At 43.0% G+C, this 16,140-nt stretch overlaps 3 protein-coding genes across 14 annotated transcripts; 1 reads left to right on the top strand and 2 right to left on the bottom strand.

The window, feature by feature from the left end:
- Positions 1 to 3,036: 3,036 nt before the first annotated feature.
- On the bottom strand, positions 3,037 to 4,398 carry LOC131023313 (uncharacterized). The gene is made up of 2 exons (XM_057952859.1): positions 3,816 to 4,398; positions 3,037 to 3,662 (listed from the first exon to the last, which is right to left on the bottom strand). The coding sequence occupies exons 1-2, from the start codon at positions 4,396 to 4,398 to the stop codon at positions 3,037 to 3,039; spliced, it is 1,209 nt and encodes a 402-aa protein (XP_057808842.1).
- A 7,789-nt stretch (positions 4,399 to 12,187) lies between these two features.
- LOC131023314 (uncharacterized) lies at positions 12,188 to 13,690 on the bottom strand. The gene is made up of 3 exons (XM_057952860.1): positions 13,105 to 13,690; positions 12,884 to 12,993; positions 12,188 to 12,784 (listed from the first exon to the last, which is right to left on the bottom strand). The coding sequence occupies exons 1-3, from the start codon at positions 13,688 to 13,690 to the stop codon at positions 12,188 to 12,190; spliced, it is 1,293 nt and encodes a 430-aa protein (XP_057808843.1).
- A 721-nt stretch (positions 13,691 to 14,411) lies between these two features.
- On the top strand, positions 14,412 to 16,077 carry LOC131019958 (uncharacterized). 12 transcript variants are annotated; one of them, XM_057948594.1, is made up of 4 exons: positions 14,456 to 14,613; positions 15,021 to 15,088; positions 15,179 to 15,499; positions 15,635 to 16,077. In XM_057948594.1, exons 2-4 carry the CDS (start codon positions 15,044 to 15,046, stop codon positions 15,785 to 15,787), a joined length of 519 nt encoding a protein of 172 aa, XP_057804577.1. In that variant the 5' UTR covers positions 14,456 to 14,613; positions 15,021 to 15,043; the 3' UTR covers positions 15,788 to 16,077. The 12 variants fall into 12 exon arrangements, 10 of the variants coding, with proteins under 10 accessions (XP_057804571.1, XP_057804573.1, XP_057804572.1 ...); XM_057948595.1 differs by having other exon boundaries at positions 14,458 to 14,613; positions 15,179 to 15,490; XM_057948593.1 differs by having other exon boundaries at positions 14,460 to 14,921.
- Positions 16,078 to 16,140: the final 63 nt, after the last annotated feature.

The raw sequence follows: 16,140 nt of genomic DNA on the forward strand, positions 1-16,140 counted from the left end.
CGTGAGACGGCGCCGCCGTCTCCCCCTTTCGGCCTTTTGATGATTTTGCTGTCCGACAGCCAAATTCACGTCCTTCCAGCTCGGGGACAGTCCGGTAAGCCTATTTCCTGCAACACCACAATTAAACACCAATGAAAAGCCAACTAAAACCAGCAACAACAGGATATAACACCTCAAGAACTCACTCCACACAAAGCAAAAAGGAAAAGAGAAGAGAAGAAACGTGGGTTGCCTCCCACGAAGCGCTCTAGTTAAGGTCGAGAGCTCGACGGTATTAAGCTTGTCAAAACGTTGGGTCGTGGAGTGCTTGAGACTCCACTACAACGGCAACCACCTCATGCTCCAGGTAGGGCTTCACCCTATGCCCATTGACGGTAAACGTCTCTTCGTTGTTCTCCTTGCTTAAGATCACAGCGCCATGAGGGAGAATCTCCTTAAGAATGAACGGGCCACTCCAACGAGACTTGAGCTTGCCCGGGAAGAGTTTCAACCTTGAGTTGAACAAAAGAACCTTCATTCCGGGTTGGAGATTCTTGGGTACAATACGGCTATCGTGCAACCTCTTGACTTTGTCTTTGTAGATCCTTGCATTCTCGTACGCCTCGTTGCGCAATTCATCGAGCTCTTCCATTTGCAAGGCTCTATGCTTCCCCGCGGTTGTAAGGTCGCAATTTGTGGCCTTGATTGCCCAATATGCTCGGTGCTCAACTTCCACCGGTAAGTGGCATGCTTTACCGTAGACAAGGCGGTAGGGGCTCATTCCCAGGACTCCTTTGAAGGCGGTGCGATACGCCCACAAGGCATTATTGAGCTTAAGTGACCAATCCTTACGGGAAGGTTGGACCGTCTTCTTCAGTATGCCCTTGATTTGCCGATTACTTGTTTCGGCTTGCCCCGAGGTCTGAGGATGATAAGGTGTGGCCACCTTGTGAGTGATGCCGTTTTTTCTCATAAGCTTCTCAAAAAGCTTGTTGCAGAAGTGTTTGCCTCCATCACTGATGATAGCCTTGGGGAATCCAAACCTACACAATATGTTCTCCTGCACAAACTTCAAAACCACATTAGCATCACATGTCCTCGTGGGGATGGCCTCAACCCACTTGGACACATAATCTACGGCAAGCAAAATATACTCAAAACCATATGACATAGGGAAGGGGCCCATGAAATTTATGCCCCACACATAAAAATCTCAACAACAAGAATGCTCGTGAGGGGCATTTCATTCTTGCGCCCAATGTTCCCAACCCTTTGGCACCGATCACAAGCGAGATAGAAAGAATGAGCATCTTTGAAAAGAGTGGGCCAAAACAAACCGGATTGGAGGACCTTATGAGCCGTCTTTTGTCCACCAAAATGCCCACCACAATGGGCTTCATGGCAGAGCCTCAACACTTGTTGTTGCTCCACATCCGGGATGCATCTTCGAATCACCTCGTCCTTTCCCAACTTAAAGAGGTAAGGGTCTTCCCAATAATATTGCCTGCAAGTAGCCAAAAACCTTTTCCTCTCTTGGGATGTTAGATCGGGTCTTAATTCCCCACAAGCAAGGTAATTGACGATATTAGCAAACCAAGGCACAGAGGCAATTTCATATGTGTGTTCAAACGGGAAGGACTCATGTATGACATCTTGACTCGATTCAACCACATTATGCTCAAGTCTAGATAAGTGATCGGCAACGGAGTTTTCACTCCCCTTCCTATCCTTAATCTCAAGATCAAACTCTTGCAATAATAAAATCCAACGGATAAGGCGTGGCTTAGCTTGGGACTTAGTCAACAAATATCTTAGAGCCGCATGATCACTATGGACGATTACTTTAGACCCGATGATATAAGCCCGAAACTTGTCTAAAGCAAAAAACACAGCAAGCAACTCTTTCTCAGTGGTGGTATAATTCACTTGTGCACTATTCAAAGTCAAGCTAGCATAGTAAATTACACGCAACATTTTATCAACACATTGACCAAGAACGGCTCCTACAACGGAGTTTGATGCATCACACATAATCTCAAAAGGCAATGACCAATTGGGTGCAACAACAACAGGTGCAGTGCTCAACTTAAGCTTCAGCAATTCAAAAGCATGCATGCAAGTTTCATCAAAATCAAAATTCACATCTTGAGCAAGCAGACGACATAAAGGTTGGGTAATCTTAGAGAAATCCTTAATGAAACGCCAGTAAAACCCGACGTGACCTAGGAAACTCCTTATTCCTTTCACATCAATTGGCGGGGGTAATTTTTCAATCACCTCCACCTTAGCCCTATCAACCTCTATACCATCTTTTGACACAACATGGCCAAGAACGATGCCACTAGTCACCATGAAGTGACTCTTTTCCCAACTAAGAGTTAGCCCACTCTCTATACACCTTTTTAAAACCAAATTAATTTTACCCAAGCAATCACTAAACGAATTACCAAACACGGAAAAATCATCCATGAAAATTTCAACAAAATCACCTATCATTTCCGCGAAGATCGACATCATGCACCGTTGGAAGGTCCCTGGTGCATTGCACAGCCCAAATGGCATCCTCTTCCACGCAAAGGTACCAAATGGGGTGGTAAACGCCGTCTTGTCCTGGTCCTCCGGCGCGATTGCTATTTGGTAATAACTTGACAAACCATCAAGGAAACAGTAAAAATCATGACCAGCTAAACGATCCAACATTTGATCAATAAAAGGAAGAGGAAAATGATCATTTTTTGTGACGGCATTTAGTTTCCTGTAGTCAATACACATACGCCAACCCGTTACCGGACGGGTCGGCACCAACTCCTTGTTGTCATTGAGGATAACCGTGATACCTCCCTTCTTGGGCACCACATGCACCGGGCTTACCCACTCACTATCGGCGATAGGGTAAATGATCCCTTCCGCTAATAGTTTGAGTATCTCCTTGCGTACTACCTCCATGAGGACGGGGTTTAGTCTTCGTTGACCATCCCTCTTAGGTGTTGCTCCATCCTCGAGGTGAATCCGATGCATGCATGTGGCGGGGCTAATGCCACTAATGTCGGCAAGGACTCAACCAAATGCCAACTTGTTGCTCCTTAGCACTTCCATCAACGTCATTTCTTGCTCATGCGTGAGCTCGGCGGATATTATCACGGGCTTCTCCTCTCCTTCTTCCAAGTACACGTATTTGATGTGTTTGGGGAGGTCCTTGAGTTCCAATTTGGGCTTTTGGCACTTCGTGGCATCTTCAAGCACCACAGGCTCATCAATGGGGAGTTTGCCTCTTCGTTCTCTCTCTCTTTCCTCGGCTTCCCGAGCAAACTCCTCCATATCCGCCGATCCTGCAAAGACCTCCACTATCTCTTGTTCCTGCACATAAACCATCTCGGCGAGACCATCAATAGCATCTATATAGGAGCATTCATTAGTAAATGAAGATGATGGCAAAGCGCGACTATGATGCACAGAAAAGGACACGGACTCTCCTAACACGATCATCTTTATTGTTCCATTTTTCACATCAATCAACGTGTTAGTGGTGGCCATGAATGGTCTTCCTAGCAGTAAAGTATGTTCCTTGCCATTCTCATGCACTTCTCCTATTTCAAGTACAACAAAATCGACAGGCACGATTAAACCACCCACTCTAACTAAGATATCCTCAATGACCCCACAAGGATACCTAACTGATCTATCTGCCAATTGCAAGCACATTCGAGTGGGTTTTAAATCACCTAACTCTAATTGTTTAAAAATAGAGTACGACATCAAATTAATTCCTGCCCCCAAATCAAGCATACCCGAGGCCTCCTTACCATTCCCCAAAGCAATATTGATAACAAAACTACCTGGATCTCGTTGCTTGGGTGGCAGGGGCTGTTGCATGATGGAATTGGCAACCTCGGACACAAGAACCTTCTCGTTGTCAACAAACTTCCTCTTCTTAGACGCCAGCTCCTTGAAGAACTTCACATAGGCTGGGACATTTCTGATCACGTCCAGAAGTGGCAAGTTGACATTCACCTTTGCCAACATATTGTAGAAGTCGGTGAATTGTTGATCTTGCTTCTCATTCCTCAACCGACCTGGGTACGGGATCGGTGGTCTGTAAGGCTTGGTGACCTTGTGAAGCTTCACCGAGGGCTCTCCTTGCTGCTTTTCTTCTCTCGGTGGGGGTACTTCTTTCACCATCTCCTCCTCACAAGTTTCCTTAGGGGGCTCGTCAGTAGGGATCTCCACTTTGTTGTCCACCTTTTTTCCACTCCGTAGGACTGTGACAGCTTGAGCTTGATGAGGCTGCAATCCTTGGCCATGGAGCTTCCCTGGTTGTTGCTGCTGTTGCATCTGGTTCAAGGTCCCTGAGAGTTGTCCAACGGTCGTCTCAAGACGTTTGATTGTAGCAGACTGTGACTCCATGTTCTGTTTGGTCATCTCCATAAAGGATTGCATGGTGTCCTCGAGGGACGGCTTCTGCGGTTGAGCTTGCTTCTGAAACTATTGGGGGGCAGTCTGGAATTGCTGCTGCTGCTGAAAATTCCCTTGTTGCATAGGGAATTGTTGATACTGTTGATACTGCGGGGGCTACTGCTGCTGTTGATAAGCTTGAGGGTAGTTCTGCTGCTGAGGAAATGGGACCTGCTGCTGAGGTGGGTAGAACTGCTGCTGGTTCTGATACCCAAATTGTTGAGGAGGACGACGGAATTGATTTCCTTGATTTGATCCCGACCCTTGGCCAGGCGCTTGGTTCCTCCATCCAGAATTCTGCTGAGTTCTCCACCCTGAGTTGGAATTTTGTTGCCCTTGATTAAACATGGGCCTTTGTTCAAATTGAGGTCTCCCTGGGTATCCCTGGGCAGCATAGACCTCTGCCTCCCCTTCAGGTGTGAACTCCCCCATTCGGTGGCACTCGTTGGTTCCGTGGCTAAAGTCGCCACATATGCCACATCCTTCTGCTGGCGGTGCCTGAGCTGGCGGTGCTTGAACGGGTGGAGGTTCCACCTGGTTCATTCTTAGATGCTGAACTTGCCTCATCAAGTCCGCTACTTGCTTCTGCAGCTCATTGTTTGGGGCTACAACATTGGCTTCAACCCTCCTTCCTCTGACTGATTTTTGTTGTGAACTCGCGGCAAGTGTGTTGAAGATCTCCTGGAGCTCATCAGATGTCTTTCGGGCAATGTTGCCCCCAGCGGTACTATCCACCATAAACTGTGCCGTCTGAATCAATCCGTCGTAGAAAAACTGCATCAACATGACGGGTGCTAACTGGTGCTGTGGGCACTGGCGGAGGAGCTTTTGGAATCTCTCCCAAGCCTCGTGGAGAGGCTCGTCAGCTCATTGCATGAAGTTCATTATCTGGCTCCTAATCTCCTGTGTCTTGTGATTAGGGTAGTATTTGAGCATGAACTTCTCACATGCCTCTCCCCATGTAGTGATGGAGTTCGGCGGCAAGGACAATAACCACGTTCTCGCCCGGTCCTTGAGTGCATAAGGTAGGCACTTGAGTCTCAACTGATCTTCGGTGAGGTCCAACAGTGGGAAGGTCTGCACTTGAGTGCAGTGAACTGTAAGGCGTCCTCACTGGGAATCCCATGAAAAAGCGGCAACAGGTTTGAGTCGTTGGGCTTCAGATTGTAATTCCGGACTGCTGTGGGAAGCACTATCGTTGAGGTGCTAATGTTCCCAATGACCGGCCTGGAGAAATCTCCCATGTACTGTACATTCCGCTCCGCCATGGCTTCTTGGTGAGGATTGGGATGAACTTCTTCTTCTTCTAGCTCACGCCCTTCGCCGTTCTCTAACGGATCTTCTAAGTCAACTGAGCGTGAATCCTCAAAGTATTCCAGAATGGGGTTGGAAGTGATTCTCTCTTCACAGTCTTCCTCTCGAAACTGTGATTCCACAAGGTTTCTCGAACTGGACTCGGACTCCTCCTCCAGGCTTGAAAGGATCTCACGGGGTCGATGTATGTTGTCGTAGTAAGGTGCAAGCTTTCTCTTCAAACTTCTACGTCCTTGCATACACAACACGAACAAATAAATCAAACGCACCGGAGGGAGAAAATAACCGAGTTAAAAGAAAGAAATAAAAATAAACACGGAAAACAATGCAACACAATCAAATGCCTAAAGCCTTCCCCGGCAACGGCGCCAAAATTTGACTCATCCTGAAACACCTAGCGGATGGACTCGAATTTATACGAGGTCGTCCTAGGGTGGTAAGGTGACTCAAGTCGTCTCACAATGAAGACTTAGCAGGGCTCTAATCGTGTTACTCACAAGGAACTGAAAGGAAATCTAAACACTCTAATCAGAAGATTGGGTCTGACACTGTCTCACACTCTATCACCAAGACGTAAACAGAAGGAAACAATAAACATTAACTAATGCAGAAAACATATAAAGACTAAGAACATGGCATTTGAACATTAATGAAATCAATTAGGGTTTCAATCACGAACTCTAAACCAAACGATCATAAACTCGCAAACATCAAAGATTAATTACTACCTAGGCAAGAAACTAAATCAAGCATAAGATTCGAATGCAAAGAAAACCTTAATCTCCATAAAAAGAATCCCTAACATTCTCCAATGAAAGAAAACCGAAGGCAACAAAAACGATCAAACGATTCACGTAAAATATTAAGACTCAACGAGCATAATCTCAAATCATCACATTCATCAAAAGCATAAAACAATGATTTAAATAAACCAAGGGATTCATATAAACTAAGAGAATCAAAATGAGTTCTTACAAAACGTAGCAATCCAAGAAATCTAATCCGATCGAAAGTTGAATTACATCAATAGCGTTCCAATGAATCTCAAGGCGAAAGTAAATGTTTAGAAACTCTAAAAACAATGGAAAAGGTGTGGAATTCGCCTAGGAGGCTGCTCTGATCGAAGGTGTCAAGAAAAACCCTAAAAATGGGTTTTTATACGAAAATCCGTAACTGCCGGATTTGGCCAGGGGCGGCGGCGCCGTGGGACGGCGGCCGCCGTGAGGGTGCTTCGCAGATTCCTTCAAAAAAAAAAGAGCACGGCCCGCGCCGTGGGACCGCGGCCGCCGTCTGGACGGCGGCCGCTGTGGCACGGCGGCGGCCGTGAGTCTGCTTCCGAAAATCGCTCGAAACGATGCTGAAAATGCTTAACGACTCACGAATCCTGCACACGACAATAGTACATCAAAAAGATCATCGAGCACGTGAAAAATAGGGCAAAAAGATATAAAACATGCTTGAATGCACAACGGAAACATACGCAAAACTACCCAAATACGAGGGAAACAACCCCCCCACACTTAAATCCTTGCTTGTCCTCAAGCAACAATCACAAAATCGAAAGAAAATCCACAAGCGTGAGACGGCGGCCGCCGTGAGACGGCGCCGCTGTGAGGGTGCTTCGCAGATTCCTTCAAAAAAAAAAAAGAGCACGGCCCGCGCCGTGGGGCCGCGGCCGCCGTCTGGACGGCGGCCGCCGTGGCACGGCGGCGGCCGTGAGTCTGCTTCCGAAAATCGCTCGAAACGATGCTGAAAATGCTTAACGACTCACGAATCCTGCACACGACAATAGTACACCAAAAAGATCATCGAACACGTGAAAAATAGGGCAAAAAGATATAAAACATGCTCGAATGCACAACGGAAACATACGCAAAACTACCCAAATACGAGGTAAACAGTTAGTCCAGAGTGCTCTATTGCAGCTCGTCGTTCCTTCTCTTTGAGGAAAGATATGGATAGGGGCAGTTGGCGGGTGATGGTTAGTTTGAAGCTCGCTGCTTGTTGCTCTCTCATTTCTTTCCTCTTTTTTTTCTTTTTCCTTTTTGCTTTCTTTTCATTTCCGCCTCTTACGGTTAGCTTTTAGACGAATACTCTTTTTCTTCTTAAAGTTTTTTCCATTGAGTTTCCTTTAAGAATGTTTTAATGAGGTCCGGCTCTTAGTCTACTTTATCTATGATTTTTTTAGATTTTTTTTATTAATAAAAAGTAACTTCATCATTGATAAGATATCACTTTCATTTTTCATTTGTTCCATTGCCCATACTAAAAAATAGCATTTACTTTTTACATTAGAAGCTTACTTTGCACATTATCTTAATATGTGATTCTTACTTACTTTATACTCTATAACACCCCTCTTTAATTTTCGTGCTCGAATCAAATGTGTAATTATCAATGGAACGAAAAATGTATCATTTATATATACTACTATTTATGGGTCGAATCTCGGTCTCAAAATCTTTACTCCAAATACATTTTTTTTTAAGAATAGCTCAAAGTCGATCCATTGAGTCCAATGCTTGCAAGGTTGAAATTCAAAAAGAAAAAAAATTAAATGGATTTGCAGACTGGATCCAATATCTACCGTCGTCCCTGAAATTTCCTACTCCTTCCGTCCACGAAATATTGTCATAATTTGGTCAGTCTACAAAAAGTTGTCCTAATCTATTTTTAGTAAATTTGTGGATCTCTTACTCTATTAACTAACATGTGAACCCTATTCTCCACTTACTAACTTCATTAATTTTGTTCATTTTTCTTTATTTGTGGCCTATTTCTCCACTAACTAAATAAACAAGACAATTTTTTTTTAAAAATCTGTGCCTCTCTTCTTTAGGACAACATGTCGTGAATGGAAAGAGTATAATTTTAACTGGTTAACACTAAAAAAGTAGGGTTAATGGCGCCTAGATTATCAAACTATAACCGAATTCTGGTTTGGATACGACAATTCAATGTGTATCATGGAAATTTCTACACTATCAATTTGATTCCATTTAGGGATTCTGACCAATTCCTGGTGAGGGTAATTTGGAAATTTTGCATACGTGTCAAATTAATGTTGCGTTGGCATCCATGTATCGTCGAAGAATTAAAGCATAAACAATTACTGCATCCATTGTCAAATTAATGTTGCGGTGGCATCCATGTGTAATGTCTTCAACATTACGCTCGTCTTCAACATTACACACACACACACACTCACACATAGCACCCCCAGTCTCTCTCCCTTCTCATTCGGCGAAAGTAGCTGACGCCGGCCGCCGCCTGATCTCTCTCTGACCTCAGTTGCTGTAAGATAAGTTCCATTCGCAATCGAGGTTCTGTAAGATGATAAAAACAACAATATACGATGCAATCCGAGTAGCTTTTGACAAGCTACAGATTAGATGCTTGGTAGATTGGCACTACATTTGCACATGGTCGACAAAGTATATATTTAGCAATTATCATTGGGAATACCAAGACCTAGGATCTCCTTCTGACCTCCCATCTCCGACTCAATAGAACATGCATACATAGAGACACACTCACGACACACGCCCCAAGCCGTCGCCTTCCTCTGGAATCCGGCGACCCCAACGAGTTGCGAATGCCGCCTCCACTACTCTCTCTCCCCCTCTGTATCATCTCTTCTATGCTCCAAATGAAACAACGACAGAGTCGTCGCATAGCCCTAGATCCTCAATCAATCACCACCCGTCTCTCTCTTTCCTCAAAGCCGACTACCATTGCTACCACCACGCACATCAGCAATTGCGGCCGCCGACTTTCGCCCTTCTGCGGACGAACATCCGTACCACCGCCGCCTCGCGACCAAGCACCTCTGTGTGCTTTCTCCCCATTTTTGGCGACACCGATCATAACCCACAAAATCACTCACAAAACCGTCAATTTTCTTCTCCTCATTTTAGTGCTTCCGCTCAATTCATCACAACTTAATTCGGGGTTTCAGAAATCTTTGAATTTGTTCGTGAACGGCTGTCTCGAGTGCATTTGTGGGTACGAAGCTCGAAGATTTACTAATAAGCTCGAAGCCCGATTGGACACGTGGTGCCTCGTCGCCATCTCCGGCCGATGCTTCTTCAAGTACGACGTCTCGCCGGAGTACTTCTCCTGCATATGTCGCGATCCCTTCTACATATTTGTGAAATTGTCGGTGAAATCCTACTATCGGTGAAATTGTCCTATTGGATTTTCTTCAGAGTTGGGAAACTATGGAAAATTGGGAATTAGATTAGGGAAACTATGGAAAATTGGGAAACGACGTCGTTTGTTACTTACTAAAATGACTGTGCTTTGAGTAAAGTCCGGTGTATCCACGTAGGATTTCAGTTGTCCATGTCATCAATTTTTCACCGAAAAATTTGCGGTCTAACTAAATCAGATCAAATTAATGGTGTAGGAATTTCCATGATGCACATTGAATTGCGGTACCCAAATCAAAATTGGGTCATAGTTTATTAATTTACATGCCATTAACCCAAAAAAGTAAAATTGTTTATTTAAAGAAGTTTATGGAATTCTCAAAAATCCTATATGACACAAAATGGTGTTCAACTGTTGATTCCCAAAATCGATCGATTCTCACAAGTCACTAGGGATGTCGATTCAGCCCGAAACCCGTGAGCTAGCCCGATTAATCTGTCAATCCGAGAGGGTTAGGGTTGAAAATTTTAAACCCGATAAAAATTCCAACTAGCTCGTAACCAAATAGCCCGACACCCGATAGGGTCGGCCCAACTAACCTGATGGGCTAGCCCAAAACCCGAATACTTAACATAAAATATTTAGATATACAAATTAAAAAATGACAAAATATTATAAAGTCTCATCATTTCACTTTTCTGTATTTTTTAGATGTTTTGATCAGTTCAAACTATTGTTGGATTTTTTTTTTAACAAAGTTGGACATTTTATTATTACCAACTTATTTTATATGTTATGTAATCTTGATATTTTTTCTTCAATATCTTACTCCCTCCGTCCCATTATTGAAGACCTACTTTCCTTATTGGGGTGTCCCAATAATAAAGACTCATTTCCAAATAAGGAAATAATTAGCCTTTAAAATACACTAATTAATTTAACCTTAATTACACTATAAATAAGAAACAATAAAAAAACCTTTTATGATTCCTACTCTCTCGGCCTATCCGCCTCTCTCTCTCTCAAGTTCTCTCGGCCTCTCCGCCTCTCTCACTCTCTGAAACCCTAGGATTCCTCCTTCCTCATCCTCCATCCGCGCCACCCTCTTCCGAAACCCGTGATTCCGCCGTCCTCACTCTCTATCCGCGCCGCCCTCCTCCGAAACCCTAATCGGCCTCCGTCCTCAGCCTCCATCCGCGCCGCCCTCCTTCAAAACCCCAATCGGCCTCTCCGCCTCTCTCTGGAACCCTAGATCTACGCGTTTATGGCCGATAATAGCAGTTGGTTGGCATATTTGAACTCTGAATTCGTCCCCGATTCGGAGGACGAAGAATTCTTTGCTAATATACCTCCGTTGCCGTCACCGCCGTCTGGTTTTTTCTATGATGGGAGCGGCGGAGTCCAGGGTTCTGAGGAGTCCGCCGGTGGTGCTTTGATGGAGGATTCGAGGGTTCCAAGGAGTCCGATCCGGCGGCCCATCTATCGCCGCCCCTCTACTGCGATGAAGCCGCAAGATTCGGATCTAGACGCTCTCCTATGCACGGAGAGTTGGGATGACGTCGTGCGCGAGCGGGAAGAGGTCGTCAGCGGCGAATGGTGGCTCCGGTGCTCCCCCTTGTTGCGAAGGATGGTCTATACCATGTTTCCGGAATTGAAAGGGTGAGATCTTTCTTTGTTGTTGCGATATTTGTGATCGTATATGCGTTGTTGGTATGAGGGGTGTGACCCTCTGTGTTGTTTCCATGAGTGCGATTGTGGTAGATGGACTGAATGCTGAGATGATGAAGTTGCTGCTAATTTTTTTTCCCCTAAAATGCTAAGAATCTATGATTAAAACTATGAAAAAATGAGATTGTGGGTTGTGTCCCCATTTGGTTTATTGATGGTTGCTTCCCTGGTTTTCTCTTGTGACTAATTGTTTGTGATTGCATATGGTGTGTGCCCTAGTTCAAGATTTGTGCGTAATTGTATTGTGTATGTGGGCAGTGTCCCTCTTGTTTGAGTGTTATTGCTGGTATGAGGGCTGTGTCCCTCTTGTTTGTCCTGCCAAAAACTGATCTTCACAAAAAAGTGAAAACAACATCTTTAGAAGCATTCATATGCATTAAACTGAAAACAACATCTTTATAAGCATTCCTTACACTATAGCTTTACAAAAACTATGCATTCCTATAGCATTCCTATAGCTTTACAAAAACTATGCATTCACACAAGCTTTCCTATAGCTTTACAAAAACTATGCATTCACACAAGCTTTACAAAAACTATGCTCCTACTCTTGCATATGTTGCTAAGTGGAGGCAGTCTCAATCATGCTCAATTGATTGAAGGCTGCCTCCATTGCTCCATATGCATCATCATGTAATCCCAATTGCTCCTTCAGTTGGTCTATGCCTTCAACAACTCCTTTTTCAATCAAATATCCAATGCACTCTTCCACAAGTTCTTTTGGCACCTCTAATGACATTGGAAGTGCACCTTGCCTTGAAAGCACTCCTTTCTTCATGTGTGGAAGCTTATAACAGTTTTGCCCTCTTACTTTCATGATTTCAATTAGACATCCTTGTAGGCTCAAGAAAACTGCATTTAAAGTATGAGGACTTAGCTCCTCGAATGATTTTTCAACTGCTTGTACTAGCTCATGCTCAGTTGTGGCCACTGATTGTACTTGCAAGCTCTGAATGGCCCTAAACCAACCCAAGTCATTGATGTTGGTGTCTAGGCTATTTGGAGGTTGATGTATAATCTTGATATCAAATCCATTGGCTGTTGCAGCAGCTCTCCAATCTGGATCATTGTCCTTAATATGTGGCCTTGCATTATCTTGCTGTATATATATAGTTTTGCTTGCAAATTGAGGCCATTTGTCCCAAATTGCAGGAATTAACTGTATATAAAGGCAATAAACTGTAATGAACTGGAATGAACTTCAATTAACTGGATTTGGGTACATTTGAATGCAAATATTTGCTACATTTGGCTATACCTTGGAGATATAGCAGGCCTTCATCACTTCTTTAGTGATGGATTGGATTTGCTTCTCCTCCATTGTTCCAGCCAGCCTGTTCTTGCTTGTTCTCTTGGCTGGTACCATCTCTGTGAAAGGAAAAATCCCTATCTTACCATCGAATAACACACTCCCATCTTCATTAAATAGAGGTCTGCCCACTGCACAACTAAACATAACTTTTTTGATAAACTTCTTACTCTTGCAAGTGCGATGTGGATCAGTTTCCTCTGGAGTTAAGTAAAATTTGTGGTTTGCTTTGGTGATGTAGAACCACTTCTCATCAATGTGCACTACATTGTGCATATTCTTGAACTTTAGGACATTGCATATCCTATCATATTCAATTTGTTCAAGAGAGAACCGTAGCCTCAATAACTTGTTGGGAGCCGTCAAATCGGGTCGGATAGCACTTGAATGAGCTCTGATCAGCCCCTTTGAGATCCATATGCCCACTGTACTCTTCGAGCAATTAATACCTGTTGCTAGTCTTCGAATGGTTCCCCTTTTATGCAACTCTAGACTAGATATGAGTTCTAAATCTATTTGCACTCTTTTTCTTCTACATTTGTTGATTTTTTTGCTTTGAACGGATACTAATTGACCTTGTGCTTGCTCCTTTTTTGCAGCCTGCCATAAACGCGAGACGGAGCTCCGACAACACCCCCATTTCGCCATGGCAGCAGTGATAGTCCCATGGTGGAGCTTCCCATCTGTTGAATTTTGAAGAAGAAAGAAGGCCATGGCTTGCCTTTCCTCACTTGTTAAATCCTTCCTTCTACCCATCTTTTTTTTTTTTGGTGTTTGGAGCTTCTAAGATCACAGCTTTTGTGTGAAAAACAGATCTGGAAGAACCGCACCTTTATAAGGTTGTAATCCCAAATTTTGGTGGGAAATTAAACTAATGAATGAAAATGAAGGTTGGCGCCCATTTTTGGAGTTAACACTTTTATGTTTGTTTTACACTGCTCAGCCGCTTATTTTAATTCCAGTTCAATTGCTCAATAAATGAACTGTAGGTTTAATAAAAAAAACAACAAAAATAAATAATCTGGATTAAAAAAATTAATTAAATTAAATGAATTAAATTTTTCGAATTTGTTGGAAATTAAATTCAAAATTGAAGTAAAGCATTAAATAGAAAGAATCCAAAATTAATCACCTACACTAATAGTGGTGGGCCACAACATTTTAACAACTAATCTACCTCTCCTTAATCTCCGTGCCCAAAAGACCTATGTCTTAAATAATGGGACGGAGGGAGTATATTTTTGCATTTCATGCTTGCTATATGGAATAGTAATTTATATACATTTGATTTCTATGTATTTTATATATTATACATTTGATTGTTATGTATTTTATTTTTACGCCTTTAATTCGATTAGCCCAATAAACTAGCTTAAAACTCGAACGTTTAGGGTTAAGGTTGAAAATTTATAACTCGACAAAATCTTCAGCCCAATTAATTCGCACCCAATTAACTCGAAATCTGATGGATTGACCCGATTGACATCCCTACAAATCACAACTATCCCCACTATCCCCGCCTCACTAACTCATGAAAATAACTAAACTTCCAAAAATTGATTTCAAACCCTAAAATCCGATCCACCGCTGTCAGCAGCTCAATTGGTTGATCAAAGCAGGTACCTCTCTCCCATCTTCAATTCCAGAGTTTGGGGACACAGCAGCAGATTCAAGAAAAGGTATTTTATGGAAGATGATTTCACCTTATATTTGTTTTTTATAGTGAAGATATTGATTGAATTTTGTTGGTGTGATTACTGAAATCCATGTTTATGCTTAAAATTGCTTAAATCGAATTTTGAAATTGTTGCTGAAATCACGTTTATTTAAATATGGCCGCATCTCCCGATTCTTACATTCTCGCATCGCCTCACTGGCTCCACACCGTCGAAGAGGCCGCCTTTGGCGCATACACAAAAATCTTACAGAGGCCCACATATTGGTGCGCTTCAGCGTCGCCTTGCCTTGCCTTGAGGCGCGCCGCAAGGTGTCTGACTCCAGCGATTTTCACAACATTGCTCGTAATTTATTGTATTTTGTTTAGTTTGATTTTTGATATTCTTCTTGTGGAATTTGTGTGGTTCAGGCAAAAAAAGAAATCTTGGATTGATGGGCACATCTGCAGAAGAAGTGTATGCAGCATTCTTGGAAAAGGTTAAAAGGACAATTTATGTGGATAACTTGTCACCCCAAGTTACTGAACCTGTGGTGAGAACTGCTTTTAATCAGTTTGGGTATGTGAAGAGTGTTCAGTTCATCTCCATCTATCTGGAATCGAAGAATGCGCCACAAGCTGCTCTCGTGGAGATGGAAAACCCGAAACAGGCGAGCTCAATCATAACTGAGATGGGGAGTTACCCTTTCATGATACTAGGGATGCCAAGGCCTATCAGGGCGTCTGCAGCTCGATTGGAAATGTTTGATGATCGTCCCAGAAAACCAGGACGGAAGATACTATGTCGTTGGTTGGACCCTAAAGAGCCCGAGTTTCAGGTAGCCAAGAAACTCAAGTGTGCAGTCAGAAAACATGCTGCAGAAACATTAGCAATGCTTGAGGTTAATTTGGTAGCACTTTGATATCTTTATGACTGACTTGTTCAACTTTTTTGGAGATTGTATGGCATCTTTCTATTTGATATCATTATGACTTGTTCAACTTTTTTGGAGATTATATAGCATCTTTCTGTTGTCTTGATGTAGGAACAACGAGCAGAGGAAGAGAAACTTGCAAGCCAGCAAAGTGAGACATTGCTAGCACAATACAAGAAGTATGATCTGTTGCAGGCAGTCTTTGAAGATGGGAGTGCTAAACGTTTGGGAAGACACTATGAGATGCCTGTTGCAGATGCATGATCGCAATTTATGGCGAATCTGTAGGAAGCCAATTTAGGATGTAGAAAACCTTCGCATTTTACTGCGAATTTGTAGGTAGCCAATTTAGCATGTAGAAAACTTTTGTAGTGGTAATATATTCACTCCCAAATCCCTGCAAATTGTTTGGATTTTCTCTTTTGACATTAGCTCTATTTAATGAAAGTTTTCACTGCTATGTTTGTTAGATGAACCTCCAGTAGATGCTATGTAAATTTTTATTTTATGAGAGAAATGAGATTCAGAGTCTTCACTATGACTCTCCTTGCAAATGCTTTTGTAATTGTTGTTTTTCATTAAAGAAATAATTTCGAGGGTGTTTGGCTAAGCTTATT

The sequence above is a fragment of the Salvia miltiorrhiza genome, chromosome 4, assembly GCF_028751815.1.
Source record: "Salvia miltiorrhiza cultivar Shanhuang (shh) chromosome 4, IMPLAD_Smil_shh, whole genome shotgun sequence".
NCBI lineage: Eukaryota > Viridiplantae > Streptophyta > Magnoliopsida > Lamiales > Lamiaceae > Salvia > Salvia miltiorrhiza.

Excerpts from the sequence above, each read along its gene's own strand:
- LOC131023313 (XM_057952859.1), bottom strand. The coding sequence starts at position 4,398 with ATGACCAAACAGAACATGGAGTCACAGTCTGCTACAATCAAACGTCTT. Across the intron at positions 3,663-3,815 it reads ACCCAAGCAACGAGATCCAG|ATAGATCAGTTAGGTATCCT; the intron begins GTAGTTTTGTTA and ends TGCAATTGGCAG.
- LOC131023314 (XM_057952860.1), bottom strand. The coding sequence starts at position 13,690 with ATGGGTAGAAGGAAGGATTTAACAAGTGAGGAAAGGCAAGCCATGGCC. Across the intron at positions 12,994-13,104 it reads TCCACATCGCACTTGCAAGA|AGATGGTACCAGCCAAGAGA; the intron begins GTAAGAAGTTTA and ends TTCCTTTCACAG. Across the intron at positions 12,785-12,883 it reads AGGCCTGCTATATCTCCAAG|TTAATTCCTGCAATTTGGGA; the intron begins GTATAGCCAAAT and ends CTTTATATACAG.
- LOC131019958 (XM_057948588.1), top strand. The coding sequence starts at position 15,044 with ATGGGCACATCTGCAGAAGAAGTGTATGCAGCATTCTTGGAAAAGGTT. Across the intron at positions 15,500-15,634 it reads CAATGCTTGAGGTTAATTTG|GAACAACGAGCAGAGGAAGA; the intron begins GTAGCACTTTGA and ends GTCTTGATGTAG.